The 15,607-nt window shown below is 48.4% G+C and overlaps 1 protein-coding gene across 1 annotated transcript; it reads left to right on the top strand.

Annotated features, from left to right (window-relative positions):
- Window positions 1–1,181: 1,181 nt before the first annotated feature.
- Window positions 1,182–1,976, top strand: LOC118491511 (secreted RxLR effector protein 161-like). Its single transcript, XM_035989348.1, has one exon. The coding sequence runs from the start codon at window positions 1,182–1,184 to the stop codon at window positions 1,974–1,976; it is 795 nt and encodes a 264-aa protein (XP_035845241.1).
- The last annotated feature ends 13,631 nt before the right edge of the window (window positions 1,977–15,607 follow it).

Genomic DNA, 15,607 nt, shown 5'->3' with positions numbered 1-15,607 from the left:
GCGGCCCGCGAAAGATTAAGGGGAGTCTGTCGCGGGGCGCGACAAACCTATTTCCGAATTTTTATTTTTGTCTTCATTTGGTTGGTATTAGAACTTGATTGTACATGTTTATATGTCATCAAAACTAACATTTGAGATGGTTTTGATGTTAGGTGATGTAGATGATATCCCGGATGCCGATCAAGCTTATAGCAAGAACCGAACACCATAATTTTGAGGCTTCCGTGAACAATGTCTTTTGTCTAGTTTTAATATGGAACATGTAACACTTAATGCTACAATATGTTGTCTTTATTAGTAAGGATGTAGAATCCTAGATACTTATTTTTGTAAGCACTTAAAACGTAACGGAAAAACTTTTGTAATTCGTCTTTTCCTTAAACAAAATGTGTATTTAGTAGAATTATCATGATAAAATGAGATGGGTCTCACATAAATGAGAAGTTTTAGACAAGTAGTCCCTATACCTGAAGGTGTAAAGCCTGTCGGATATAAATGGGTCTTTGTGCGAAAACGCTATGAGAAAAATGACATTGTATGATACAAGGCAAGATTAGTAGCACAAGGATTTTCGCAAAGACCTGTGATTGATTATGAGGAGACATATTCTCCGGTGATGGATGCGACAACTTTTCGTTATCTTGTTAGTCTGGTAATACAAGAAGGGATTGATCTGCGTCTAATGGATGTTGTGACAGCCTACCTCTATGGCTCACTTAATACTGATATTTACATGAAACTCCATGAAGGATTCAAATTACCAAACTCATGTACATCCAGTTCTCCAGGACATCTTTCAATTAAATTAAACAAATCATTATATGGGCTAAAACAATTTGGGCGTATGTGGTATAATCGCCTTAGTGAGTATTTGTTGAAAGAAGGTTACAAAAATGATTCAATATGCCCGTGTATCTTCATGAAAAGGTTAGAATCTGAATATGTTATAATTACTGTATACGTTGATGACTTGAATATAATTGGATCTCCAAGGGAGCTCCAAAAGGCGGTTGAATGCTTGAAAAGAGAATTTGAAATGAAAGACCCTGGAAAGACAAAATTTTGTCTCGGGTTACAAATCGAACACCTCAAGGGTGGAATCCTTGGACATCAACAAAACTACATAGAAAAGTTACTTGGAAGGTTTCATATGGAAAAAATCACATCCATTGAGTACCCCAATGGTTGTAAGATCTCTTGATGTCGAGAAAGACCCATTCCGACCTCCGAACGATGGAAAGGAAATTCTTGGTCCAGAAGTACCATATTTAAGTGCATTTGGTGCACTAATGTTTCTTGCTAGTCATACACGACCAGATATATCATTTTCTGTAAATTTATTGGCAAGATATAGTTCATGCCCTACGAAGAGGCATTGGAATGGGGTAAAACAAATATTTCGATACCTTCAAGGTACAAAAGATATGGGGTTGTATTTTACTAACCAACCGACAACAAGTTTGGTTGGTTTTGCAGATGCAGGGTATTTGTCTGATCCTCACACTGGACGATCTCAAACTGGATATTTATTCACAAGTGGAGGCACTGCTATTTCATGGCGTTCTGTAAAGCAAACCATCACAACCACATCATCTAACCATGCAGAAATATTGGCGATTCATGAAGCTAGTCGAGAATGTGTTTGGTTAAGAAGTGTAATACAACACATTCGTGGGTCTTGTGGTATTTCTACGATAGATGAGGGAGCGATAATTCTACATGAAAACAACGCAGCATGCATTGCTCAACTTAAGGAAGGATACATCAAAGGTGATGGAACGAAGCACATTTTACCAAAGTTCTTTTTTACACATGATTTGCAAAAGAATGGAGATATTACTGTCCAACAAGTTCGTTCTAGCGACAATTTGGCAGACTTGTTTACTAAATCACTTCCGACCTCTACATTCAAGAAACTGGTTCATGGGATCGGGATGCGTCGACTCAAGGAGCTTAAATCATCAGGGGGAGAATAATACGCGCTGCACTCTTTTTCCCTTAGCTATGGTTTTATCCCATTGGGTTTTCCTGGCAAAGTTTTTAAAGAGGCAACATCACCAAGCGTATTATAAGAATAATATATTATTTTGTCACGTGGATAGTCAAGAGGGAGTGTTATGAATTATTATCCATTTATTGTGTGACTATCCACTAGGATTTATCATTATATTATGACTTTACATATACTTAACTCCCATATCTCCGTCTACTTAATTCATTTCTTTTAAACCTATAAATAGAGGCATATGTGATCCATTCTATATATTAATAAGATATTTATTTCCCCAATCTCTTTTTCTTATCTTTATAATGTTAATAGACTAGTTGTTTCAAATATTTTTGAAGTTGATGAAACAATGGTTAACCGGGCAGGGTTAACACACTGGTCTCGTCAAGAAGGGTTAATCCCTTCCTCTCGAGGATCGCTGGCTGGATCACCGGTGGTTGATCTCCTGCACAAGGAAACAAGCCGTGACTCGTAACAAGGAGGATGGGGTGGGGGGTGCTCCTTGTTACCACTCTCCGGCGTGAGAATCAGTAGTTTGCTTGGGAAGCAAAGTAAGATAGTAGTAGTAGTGAGAGAGTTGTGAAGAGATACCTCAAACCTGGTTTGGGGTTGGTATTTATAGCCGAGGAGTGAAGGAGGATGATGATGGATGGACTGACGACGTGCTGCACCTTTGCAGGTGTGTCAGGCTTGTCGGTTATGGAGGTTATGCCACGTCAGTCCATTGCTTACGTAGCTCTGACAGGAAGCTGCCATTGGTGCCACTTGCACTGTGGTGTCAGTCCCACTTGTTGAATGCATACGATGCGGTGCAAGCCGCATCGCTACGTGCGGTAACATCTGAAGTTACCGCGTCTCCTGCTTGTGATCAAGGAATACGCGAGATGCGGTGCTAGCCGCATCGTCGTCTTGCCTGCATCCCTTGTCGTGACGAAAACGCCCGTATGGAGCGGTGTCAACCGCACCGTTACGTTCATCTCCTTCTGTGCCTAAGGTAAGGCTTTCTTTGTATTGATAGAAGTGTTCGCTGGATGCGGTGCGAGGCCGCATCGCTGTGAACACTTTCGTTTTCATACACCAGATGTGATGCTATGTCGCATCACTCTACCGTTCTCATGTTCCATGTAAGTCCTCCTTCGTTACTAGATAGATTGGATTCAACCCTGGTGCCGACGCGTTCTCGCGTGGGCACAAGTAGGTTGTTAGCTAGTGGGGGTTTTGATAAGGGTAATGGTCACTCGCGGTCGATGCTGACGCGAGATCTGGGACCATACCCCTTCAAGTCCCCCCAGTCTAGTGTTGCTGCCACATACAAGTTGTATGTGGGAGGAGTACTAGACTATGGTGTTTGGAAGGTAGTTTGGAGTCTGGAGAAGATCCTAGACCATGTGTGGTCTTTTCTGTATGTAAATCAAGCTGGGGGTCTGGAAGGGTCATCTGACGCCTCTTCCGTATCGGTGAAGGAATCTTCGTCTGATGCGAGATTCTCAGCCGATTTATGTCACCAGGTGGCTTGCCACCTGTTGTTGTGCCGAAGGTCTCTTGGAGACCTTGTTAGTAATGCTGCACAAACTTCGAACCAACCTCTGAGATGGTGGTTTGAAGGTATGTGGAGGTTTCCCATCCTTTAAAGGTGGTTTTTTCTTCATACCAATTGTTGAATTGGTGCATGAAGAAGAAAAGAAACTTTTGGACCAATCTTTGAGACTGGGATCAAAAGTTGTTGATGCTTGTAAGTGCTTTGCTCAAGCTCTATGTTCAGCATCTAGTTATGAGACGACGATCCCTTTTTTGTTGGGTTTTCGTGTTTGTCGTCATAGCTCTCTAGTAACCGCACGTTCTTTGCGGTTACCTCGTTGCGTCATTGTTGGCCATGTTTGGTCGAACAATGTATATTCGTACTATGGGTAAATAAACATGGTCATAGGCAAGGGTATGCCCACCATTGTTTATTCTATGCGGCCCATAGGCGGGCAAACAAAGTCATAAGCAGACTTGTTACCGCTGTTCGGACGCTTGTTGTTCGACGAGGGCTCGGTTAGAGCGCTTATCTGCGTTCGTTTTGGAGCCACTTACCTTCCCGCTCCAATACCGAGTTTGCCTTGCAGTAGCATTGCTCGGTGATGTGGAGTGAGCTTGGCTCTTCCGTAGCAACCAGTCTGCGGAAGCTATGGTTATGTCCGTAGCTCCTCGTGAGTGTCTGTGGTTTTGCATTACCACATTTGCTCGAAGCGGGTGTGGCTCGGATGTAGCTCTTGAAGGTTCAGGAGACAGGGGTGCTGATGTGCGTTCGCGTGCATTCCCTTCCTTCCTTTTGTGAAAGAAGGTGTTCATGTACCCTCTGCGGTTGTGAACCGGACAAGAGGGATTTGAAGCTTGAAGAGAATGAAGGCAATGCGGTTCCCCTGTGTCTGAGATGCGGTTCAGTCCAACGGACAACGCTGGTTCTGAGCATCTGACACACCTGAACGGGCTCGTGTGTGTCATGTCCGCATATTCCACGTGTGCTCATGGGTAGTGCGGATAGGTATTATACCCCCTTATAGTGTAGAGATATATCTTTTTACCTATTTTTAGGGGTATGTTAAAAAACGACATGCGGTATGGGTTATGGTGCAGTATACCAGAGAAACCGCATGTCGCTTATAATTGGATAATGTAGTCGCTTTTTGTTGCATACGTGGCTGATCTCACGTGTGAGTTGGTGGAAGTTGGTGAGATCTTCCTGGCATGTGCTGAAATGAAAGGACGTTTGCACTGCCCGAGGCATTAAATGCACTGTAGCGAAGAGTGTAAACGTCTCTTGTGTCAGGCGCGTGGGCGGCCACGCGCGCGTGATAACCGTCAGCGGAAACGGCGCTCGACACGTGGTGTCATACGATTCGCTCTTTTTGAACGTGATGATTTATTTTCTCCCTCCGCATTAATTGCGATGGGTATATAAGGGGAAACCGTTCGTGGTTTCCCCTCACTTGTTTGAAATTTCAAAAATTTGCCGGTGAGAGAAAACTTGTTCTTTGTCTTCTCCGACGAAATTCCTTGAAGTTCCAGTGAGGGTTTTGGTTTTTCTACTCACGTTCCTTCATATCTCTGATATTTTCTGATGGCTGAACCATCAAATCCACACAATGTAGAGGGTGAAAACCCTGAACAGCCGGTAGTATCGGCTGATGAAGACGAAGATGATGACGTTGACGTTCCCGGTGGTGGGTTACCGGTGTTGAAGTGGTCAAAGGGTGGTTTTAAACTCCTGATGGCCACTGTGCAGATGGCCAAAGATTGGGATGTTACCTACCCACAAGTGGGGGACACCGGTGCCGATGCTCCGGCCGGTTATATAACCTTGTGGGCTGATTTTTTCACCGACGGCAACCTTAGGTTGCCGGTGACGGTGTTTGTTGCGGAGGTATTGGAGTATTATCATCTCCATATCTCCCAACTTAGTCCTTTCGGAATGTTCCGAATTAGGAACTTTGAATACACATTCCGTGCCCATGGCTTGCCCATTACAGTGGAAAATTTCCGGCGGTTCTACCAGTTGACGGTGAACACCGGTTTTTTCTCGTTTACTCAACGGCATGGGAGCTTGAAGTTGATGACGCCCCCTAAGGGTGTGACAGGCTGGAAGAAGAGGTTCTTCTATGTGAAAGCCTGTGCGGTCTATGCTACCATGTCTTTCAGGAATGTCAACGTTGGAGTTTCTGATGAAGATATTCCTGTTGCTACCGCAAAGACCGTGGACTGGTTCTCTAGGCTGCGGCCTATTGAACTCAAGAAGTTGGATAACGATCAACTGTGGATATTGCGGATGATGCTCTCGAGACCAGATAGGAAGGAAAAGCCCGTTTTGCGGGAAAAGGGTGGTGGTAAGCTCTTTACACTTTGTTATTTTCCTTACTTCCTAAGCCTTGTAGTAACCTGCATGCATGTATCAGCGGATGCGGTTGGCTTGTGGAGAATGTTTGAGCCCGATTTCGAGGGCCAGGTTGAACTGATTGCGGTTGAGCTGAAGAAAGGCTTCAACCTTGAAATTCTTAGCAACTTCCGCGTACCGTCGCGTGCGGTGCTGGATGCCCCGGTTCCGGGAGACGCAAGAGGTATGTCGTAAGTGGCATTAGTTTGTGCAGTTTATCGTTTTGACTGGTTTTGTTGATTGTGTCAATCCATGTATCCTTGCGGATTTGGGGAAGTTTGAGAAACGCGTCCCAAAAAAGACTGTGGAGAAGAAAACGGTGAAGAAAACCGTGCGGGGTCGTGGCAAGGGGAGTGCTGAAGGCTCAGTTGCCCCTTCTTCAGTTTCTGGCGCCGCAGGTACCTATCGATCTTGTTATCGCGGATATACCGATTACGTGGTAGTATCTGACACCCTTGAGGGTTTGGGTGTTATAGGTGGTGGTGCGGCTGCGGGTGGAACTGCTGTGGTTCCCCCCGTTGTTGGAGAGAAAAGGGGACCAGAGCAGAAGGCTGCTGGTGGTGGTGAATCGAAACGTCGGAGACTGCAGACCAAGAGAGTTGCTCCGGCGCAAAAGAAACCTGCAGTTGCTGCTGGTAAGTATATCCCTTTTCCTTGTTTTGTATGTACAATAGGTGGGAATAATCATTAATGCTCTTTGTGTTGCAGAATCCCGAGATGCGGGGTATTCTTTCTTTGACTTCCCTGCGTCTCCTCCGCATACCGCTGCTGCGGGTGCGGGGGTATCGAAGGAGACTGTCGTGCCCCAGGAGCCTACGGTCCCTTTGGTTGGGCCGGTTCGCGATCCCCCCTTGGAGAAGACGGTGGAAACGACTGCTGACCGGATTTTTGACACTGTGGATTCCTCGGACAATCTGATCTCTCCTAATGAGGGTGATGGATTGGACTTGAGGTTTTCAGATGCCGGTAAGCAGAAGTCTGATGCTGAGGTGCGGCAGCAGGATGCGGAGCCGCAAAAGTCTCCTGCTGGTGAGAAGGGTAGCGGCTCGTCTGCTGGTGGTGCGGGTTATGATGGGCCTCCAATTCAGCCTGGGGAGTCTGAATTGGAGTATTACTACCGCACATACTCCCAGGGTCGCAGTATGGTGTATCACCGACCCCCTGGACTGTTATGCAGGGGGACGATATTTCTAATGACCCTGCGGCATGCAAGGAGATTCTGGGTGGTCTGGGCACCCCTTTTGAAGTCGAGCGCGCCCGTGCCGCACCCCGAGAGCTGCGTATAAACCAGCTCTCAACAATGCTGGTAGGGACTTCCATTGTGGCAAATGCCATTTTGGAAGATTATAAGGTGCTGGGCCGCCGCGAGGAAGAAGCTGCTCGCATGCGGGCCGAGGCGGAGAAGTTGGTCGAGGCTGCTCGTGCGGGTGCGGAGCAGCTCGAGAAGGACAAGGCTGCTTTTGAGAAGCAGAAGCAGACTTCTGAATGGGCTGCCACTGCCCAGCTGAAACAGGTGCGTTCCCTTGCTAAGCTTCTTGCTGATGAGCGCAAGAGTTGGAATGAAAAAATGTCCAATGAGCGCAAGAAGTGGAATGAATCCTGGGCTAAGCAGAATGACACTCTGTTTTATGCTCGGCAGGAGTTAACGAACGCCAAGGCAGCGAACGTTGCCTTGGGTAAAGAAAAAGCTGCAGCGGAGGCCATTGCTGTTAAAGCGCAGCAGGCGAAGGCCGAGGCCCTGAAGGCGCTCGAGGAAGCCAAGGAAGCCGGGGCGCGTGCTGCAAAGGCCGTTGAAGAGGCTGCAGAGAAGGAGAGCCGTTCTTCTAAGGCTCTTGAAGAGGCGAATGCGGAGCGCATTCGTTTAGGCAAAGTTGTTGCCAGCCTGCAGGTATGTTTCTTTAACTTTGTTACTTTCTTCCTTGTTTCGTAAATGTTTATCGTGTAAACTGTTTACTGTTTTTTTTTTTGACAGGCTGAGGTTCAGGCCCGGGAGGTCGCGGTTACAGACCTTACTGCCCGTGTGTCTGTTGCGGAGAAGCGGGCTGATGCCGCTGTTGAGGCCAAGGATGCCTTGGTGTCCTCTGTTGACCAGTTGGAGGCTGACCGTGAGTGGTTGCGGACTCACGGTATCGCGCGTGTAAGTATCCGTTGCCTTTACATTTGCTTGGGTTAGTATCCAAGACTTATGATCCTTTTATTGCAGATTGTTGAGGCTATCATGAATGCCCCTGAGACCGCATCTGGTTTGGACCTGGTTAAGGAACGCGCGCGCGATGCTGGCTTTAAAGCTGGTTATAACCGCTGCATTGGGCATATCAACGTATTATCCGCAGGCGGTTATACTGATAAGCGATCCGGGTTCCATGGTGTGGACGTCGAATCGCTTCTTAAGGCGGCCGAAGCCTCCTTTTATGATACGCCCCTTGCCTGTGTAGGGGAACTGGACGATTGTTTGGAGGCTGCGGACTATGTTGACCGCTTGCGGATGCTTTATCCGGATACGGAATAGGAAGAACCCGCTGGTGGTGCCGGAGGAGATGCGGGAACCAGCGGTACAAAATAGGGTTTAGGTTGGCGAGTGTGCCTCCTTTTTGTATTCCTCTTGTATAGAATAGGAACTTTATGTAAATTCATTAAGCATCATGTGGATACTTGAATTTTTTGAATATAAAGTTTCTTTGTTCAGTTTATACAAGTGTTTTTAATTCTTGCATGTCTGAACGTATGTATGCGTAACTTTACCCATTTATGAACGGGGTCAAGTATACTCCATGCTTTTGTTGTACGAGTACGCGTCAATTCTGGTATTTACCGCATTAGGGTTTTTAGAATTGTGTAAGCTTTGTAAAAGCTTATATATCTGGAACTCTACCCATTTGTGAACGGGGTCAAGTGTACTCCATACCTTTGTCGTATGAGTCCGCGTCAATTCCGTTGTTTGCCTTTTTGGGCTCAGGAATTGTGCTAAGTGTTTAACAAAAACTTGTTTATCCGGCCGGATAAATATGCAAGTCTTTTTGCCCTTTGCTGGCCTATTACAATATTTGTGTGTGGTTACCACTTTGTATGGGTATCGCGAATGAAGATTTTGCCAATCTGTTTTTGGGATACCGCAAAGTGGAACACGCATTTGTAATAGTAATAACAAACAATAATGTATAAAATTGCTTATTTATTTATTTGCAAATGGCCTGCGGCCCGATAGATTACATAGGGAAATGTAAGAACATGGCTTACATATAACAGCGTCGAAGCTGTTGAGCATTCCATGTTCGTGCGATAGGTTCGCCTTCTAGCGTTTGTAATTTGTACGCGCCTTTCCCTAAGACCTCTTTGATGAGGTAGGGTCCTTCCCACTTGGGGGCGAGTTTGCCTGGGCGCTCGGCATTAGATGCCTCATTGTCGCGTAGGACGTAGTCTCCTGGGTTGAAAGTACAAACGCGGACGCGCGTGTTGTAGTACTTTTCAAGTTTGGATTTATATTTGGCCTCGTTGATGGCAGCGTTTTCGCGCCTTTCTTCCAAGAGGTCCAAATCGATCCTGCGCTCCGTGTTGTTGTCAAGTTTTTCAATAGCCAACATTCTAGGAGAGAGGAGACCTACTTCTGCGGGGATCACCGCTTCTGAACCGTAGACTAGGCTGAAGGGTGTTTCCCCATTGCTTGTTTTTGGGCTTTTACGGTGAGCCCATAAGATACTTGGGAGTTCATCGACCCAGCCACGCCTGGCCGTTCCCAACCGCGCCTTGATCCCTTCGACTAGGCTTTTATTGATACTCTCAACTTGGCCGTTCCCTTGCGGGTGTGCGACTGATGAGAATATGTGCTCAATATGTAGTTCTTTTAGCCATTTTTGAAATTCGTCGGCAGCGAAGTTGGTGCCGTTATCGGTGACAATGCACATTGGTAATCCGAAACGGCAGATGATGTGTTCCCAAATGAACTTTCTTGTTATCATAGCAGTGGTTGAGGCGAGCGGTTTTGCTTCCACCCATTTGGTGAAGTAATCAACCGCTACTATGATAAATTTAACCGCACCTGGAGCGTCAGGGAAGGGTCCCACAACGTCAATTGCCCATTTCTGAAAGGGCCATGCAGTTGTGACGGGGACTAAGTTGTTCTTTGGCCGCAAGGTTTTTGGAGCATGACGTTGGCAGTCAATGCACTTGCGCAACTCTTTGACGGCGTCCAGGTGCATGCCGGGCCAGTAATACCCGGCATTCATGATTTTGGCCACTACCATGCGTGGTCCAGCATGTATGCCACATATGCCCTCGTGTATCTCTCGAATGAGGTATGTGGTATCCTGGGGGTTGACGCATCGTAGTAGTTGCCCGAGGTATGATTTGCGGTACAAGATACCGTCTCCCATTTGATAATGGCACGCTTTGTATTGGAGCTTGCGTGCCTCTGATTTGCTTTCGGGAGTCACACCAGATTGTAGATATGCGATAATAGGTGTCATCCATGATGTTGAACCGTATTGAATGACGTTGACTTGGCGCAGGGGTACCGAAGGATTTTGCAAGATTTCGATGTGTATCTCCTTTGCCAAGTATTGGAAGCTGGTAGATGCAAGTTTTGATAGTGCATCTGCAGACTTGTTTTCGCTTCGATTAATATGGTGAATATTGAACGAAGCGAATTTGGATTTTAGTTGCAGGGCTTGCTCGAGGTAGAGGATCATGATATCCCCTTTTGCGGCATAGTCGCCGCGTACTTGGCCTGCAACTAACAAAGAGTCGACGTGTGCTTCCAGATGTTGCACGCCGATTTTGATTGCTAAACGTAGCCCCGCTAACAGGGCCTCATATTCTGCCTCGTTGTTTGTGCTTTTGAATTCGAGGCGGATTGCATATGTAAGCTCTTGGATGTCGGGGCTGACGAGTCGCAGACCTGCACCCGCACCTTCGTCGTTGGAGGCACCATCTGTGAATAGTGCCCATGTCTCGGAGGAGGATGGCGTTGGTGCAGGAGTTTGTGCTTCTTCGCATTCTTGGATGCGATTCACCGGTACTTCGGCGGCGAAATCAGCTAAGATCTGGCCTTTAATCGTGGGGCGCGGTTTATAGTGTATCGTGTGCGCGCCCAGCTCAATTGCCCATTTTGCTAATCTCCCAGAGATGTCGGGTTTGGAGAGGATCGGGCCGATCCTGTAATTGGTTAGCACTGTGATGACGTGGTTTACGAAGTAGCGTCGCAACCGTCTTGAAGCGTGCACTAATGCTAGCACCAATTTCTCCATTATTGAGTATCTTGTCTCTGGGTCGTTGAGCATCTTGCTGATGTAATAGATGGGTGTTTGAACCCCCTTTCGCTCCACTATTAATACCGCACCCACCGCGTTATCCGCGGCGGATAGGTATAGTATGAGTGGCTCATCCTTGCGTGGTGCGGTTAGAGTTGGGAGTTGTATCAAACACTCCTTCATTTCCCGGAAGGCCTGTTCCGCCTCTGCGGTCCATTGGAATTGTTCTTTCTTTGAACAGCTCCGCAGGGTCTTGATGAACGGATAAGACTTAGCTGCATGGTTGGCTAAGAATCTGTTGAGTGCCGCTAGCCTGCCGGCTAGCCGTTGCATATCCTTCATCGATGAAGGCGATGGCATGCGCTCGATCGCCTGGACTTTCTCCGGGTTTACCTTGAATCCATCTTTAGTCACGATGAACCCAAGGAATTTGCCTTCTTCCATTCCAAACGAGCATTTCCCTGGATTGAGCTTTATGTTAACGCTTCGCAGAGTTTGGAATGTTCTTTCAATATCTGTGAGCATGGTATCTTCTTCCATGCTCATGACGACCAGGTCGTCCATGTAGATCTCGACACTTTTGCTTATTTGCCCGCGGAAAGTGTCGTTCATCAACTTTTGGTAGGTTGAGCCCGCGTTGCGCAACCCAAACGGCATCTTTGTGTAACAGTAATTTCCGGTGGGAGTCCGGAATGCCGTTTTGTCCTCGTCCTCGATTGCCATTTGTACTTGATGGTACCCTTTGTAGCAATCGAGGAAACACTTCCACCTGAATGGTGCGAGATTATCGACTTTTTCGTCGATTTCTGGAAGCGCGTAACAATCCTTGGGGCAGGCTTTGTTAAGGTCTTTGTAATCGACGCACATGCGCCAGCCCCCGGATGGTTTTTCTACCATGACTGGGTTGGATAACCACGTCTGGTATTTGACTTCCCGCAGGATGCCTGCGGAGAGCAGTTCTTCGATCTGCTCTTGCATCGCCTGATTTTTAGCTGACCCAAGGTGGCGTTGGCCTTGGATCACTGGCTTGATACCTGGCAAGGTATTCAAGTGATGTTGCGCAATATCACGTGGGACCCCGGTCATGTCTGCGGGTGTCCACGCGAAGATGTCCTGGTTACTGAAGAGAAGCTGCTTCAGTTGCGCTTTTATGGTCGGGGATAAGGCGTGACCCAATGTGACCTTTTGTTCTGGGTATCTCGCGTTGAGAATCCACTTTTCTGGTTGGTCGTTGGGAGTGGGCCTTGCGACCTTGGTCGGACGTACTTCGTCCGACATCATGACGTCCCTGCGGGCATAGATTATCGCGACCCCCGATTCGGTTGGGAAACCAACCGCAGAGTGGGGGACGGACGTAATCATATTGAAATCTCCTTGGGATTCTCTCCCGAGGAGTACGTCATATCTGGAGGTGTGAGGTAAAACCATGAAGTTTATCTCTTCTGTCCTTGTGCGGTTTCCGCTGGAAAGACGCACAGAGAAAGTAATCTGGCCTAGGGGAAAGACAGTTTCCCCTGCGAACCCGGTTAACGGGTAATCTACTGCTTGCAACCGATCTTTGTCCTCCTGGTCGAACTGTTTGAAGCATTGTTCGTAGATTATATCAGATGTACTGCCCGGGTCGATGAATAGACGCTCGGTGCAGTAGTGTGCCAGTTGGCCTGAAATGACGACGGCGCGCCTATCGCGCGGTCCGCCTCGGACTTTTGGAAAGACGACTTGCTCGTCTTTCCAGTCACATTCCGGCCTTCTTGCCGCTTTTCGCGGCCTGCCCTTGCCTCCGTGGATCATGTGGGTGGAAGCCACGTGCATGGTTCTCTTCCCGGAGGAGGTACCTTCGCCATGAGGGGTAATGCGCTTGGTGGGTTTTTGCCCACCTGGCAAAAGATGTTGCAGTTTCCCCTCCTTTAAGGCGCGCTCAATCTCCAGTCGGAGACTGATGCAGTTGTTGGTGGTGTGGCCCGAGTCCTTGTGGTACTCACAGTAGAGTGTGAGGTCCTGATTTTTCTTGGACTTCATTGGTTGGGCCGGTCGCAAGAACTGTGGGTCCGCAAGGAGGACCTCACTTGGCGACATGGTGATCTCGGTCCAGTTGCGGTCCCGAGATTCTTTTTTTGACGCCCGACTGTCTCGGGCGGGGTTGTAGTTCTTTGGGTCGAACGTGTTGGTTCGCGGGAAGTATGGTTTGGAAATATCGCGATTTCCAACGTCCCGGTTGCGTTTATTGTTACGCTTGGACCCTTGGTGGGATGTTTCGGCTTGGGGCTTTGCCTTTGTCACATGCGGTTCAAGTGACCGCTGTGTCTGGGCGTATGTCTTGACCGCGGTCATGACATCTTCCCATTTTTTGGGCCAGCCCTCCTTGCCAGAGATGGTCATGATCATCTCTCTGTCTTTGACGGCCCGGATGAAGTGGTTTCGTGCCATCTGGTCTGCCACGTCACCTATCTCCAGGCACTCTTTATTATATTGGACGACGAATGCTTCGAGCGATTCGTCGTCCCTTCGCCAGATGTTCATGACGTCCAACGAATCTCGTTCGTGGCGTCGCTGCTGGCAAAAATGGGCGAGGAACTTGGTACGCAAGTCCTCGAATGAATCCAGTGATCCCACTGGCAAAGAATCGAACCATGCCCAGACCAGGCCCGTAAGGGTCTGGGGGAAAAAATTACACCAAGTGGGTTCATCCCACTGGCCGTTGATGCCCGCGCCCATGAAGATGTTCATGTGGTCGTCCGGGTCGGTCGAACCACTGAATTTCCCAACGTTGAATGGGAACTTTGTCGTGGTAACATGGGCGTTGGCAATCCGCGTGCCGAACTTGGAATTTTCGGCCGCTGCCTTTGGCCTGTATAGCTCGTTCGCAGGGCGCTTTGCCGCCCTAAGGTATGTGTTGCGGGGGTGACTGGGAGGAACATAGTTGCGTCCTCCCGGTCTGCTACTGGTGTCATGCGAATGACCGCGGTAGCTATGGTCGTCAGGGTCGGTATGACCGTACCCTTCGGTGTATGGTTGTGGGCCCAATCGGCTCTGAATGCCTGGGCCGCGTCTGGAGGTTGATCGCCTCATGTCCTCGCCATGGGGGCCAAGGCGGGTATGTACCGGTCCTCTGGTGTGGGACCCGTATGAGGAATCGTCCTCGTTGAGGGTGTGGACCGAACAGTAAGACGATCCCCGTTCTTCACGTCGGCTTCTTGAAGCCGGGCGTGAATGTATCCTGCCGTCGTATTGTAAAATACGCTCAACAGGGGTGTGCGGTGCTGGGGGAAGCCCAGCTCGTATATTCGCTTCAGTACAAGCGCGGTTGTATGCTGCGGTCAGCGTGGCTGCTTGCTGCTCGTACCAGGCATGAATGGTCATGCCTGGTGGGATCACAGATGGGAACTGTGATAAGTCATGTCCAAACATAAAGGAGGGGCTCCTTTGTGTGGACGTGCCGATGTGTCCGGGTTGGGAGGTCGAGGCATTGACCCCTACCGGGTTTGGGATTGGAGGATTTTGGTTATCCGCAGTGTTGTTTTGGTGATCAGTCATGATCGTGAGAGAGGAAAAAGGATGGTTTAGAAAATGCTAAGAGTAGCGGTGGGCGCCAATGATGAAACAATGGTTAAGCGGGCAGGGTTAACACACTGGTCTCGTCAAGAAGGGTTAATCCCTTCCTCTCGAGGATCGCTGGCTGGATCACCTGTGGTTGATCTCCTGCACAAGGAAACAAGCCGTGACTCGTAACAAGGAGGATGGGGTGGGGGGTGCTCCTTGTTACCACTCTCCGGCGTGAGAATCAGTAGTTTGCTTGGGAAGCAAAGTAAGATAGTAGTAGTAGTGAGAGAGTTGTGAAGAGATACCTCAAACCTGGTTTGGGGTTGGTATTTATAGCCGAGGAGTGAAGGAGGATGATGATGAATGGACTGACGACGTGCTGCACCTTTGCAGGTGTGTCAGGCTTGTCGGTTATGGAGGTTATGCCACGTCAGTCCATTGCTTACGTAGCTCTGACAGGAAGCTGCCATTGGTGCCACTTGCACTATGGTGTCAGTCCCACTTGTTGAATGCATAGGATGCGGTGCAAGCCGCATCGCTACGTGCGGTAACATCTGAAGTTACCGCGTCTCCTACTTGTGATCAAGGAATACGCGAGATGCGGTGCTAGCCGCATCGTCGTCTTGCCTGCATCCCTTGTCGTGACGAAAACGCCCGTATGGAGCGGTGTCAACCGCACCGTTACGTTCATCTCCTTCTGTGCCTAAGGTAAGGCTTTCTTTGTATTGATAGAAGTGTTCGCTGGATGCGGTGCGAGGCCGCATCGCTGTGAACACTTTCGTTTTCATACACCAGATGTGATGCTATGTCGCATCACTCTACCGTTCTCATGTTCCATGTAAGTCCTCCTTCGTTACTAGATAGATTGGATTCAACCCTGGTGCCGACGCGTTCTCGCGT

This window comes from Helianthus annuus, chromosome 1 (genome assembly GCF_002127325.2).
Source record: "Helianthus annuus cultivar XRQ/B chromosome 1, HanXRQr2.0-SUNRISE, whole genome shotgun sequence".
Classification (NCBI taxonomy): Eukaryota; Viridiplantae; Streptophyta; class Magnoliopsida; order Asterales; family Asteraceae; genus Helianthus; species Helianthus annuus.
The sequence above is the reverse complement of the archived record's forward strand: the minus strand, read 5'-3'. Positions and strand labels throughout refer to the sequence as shown.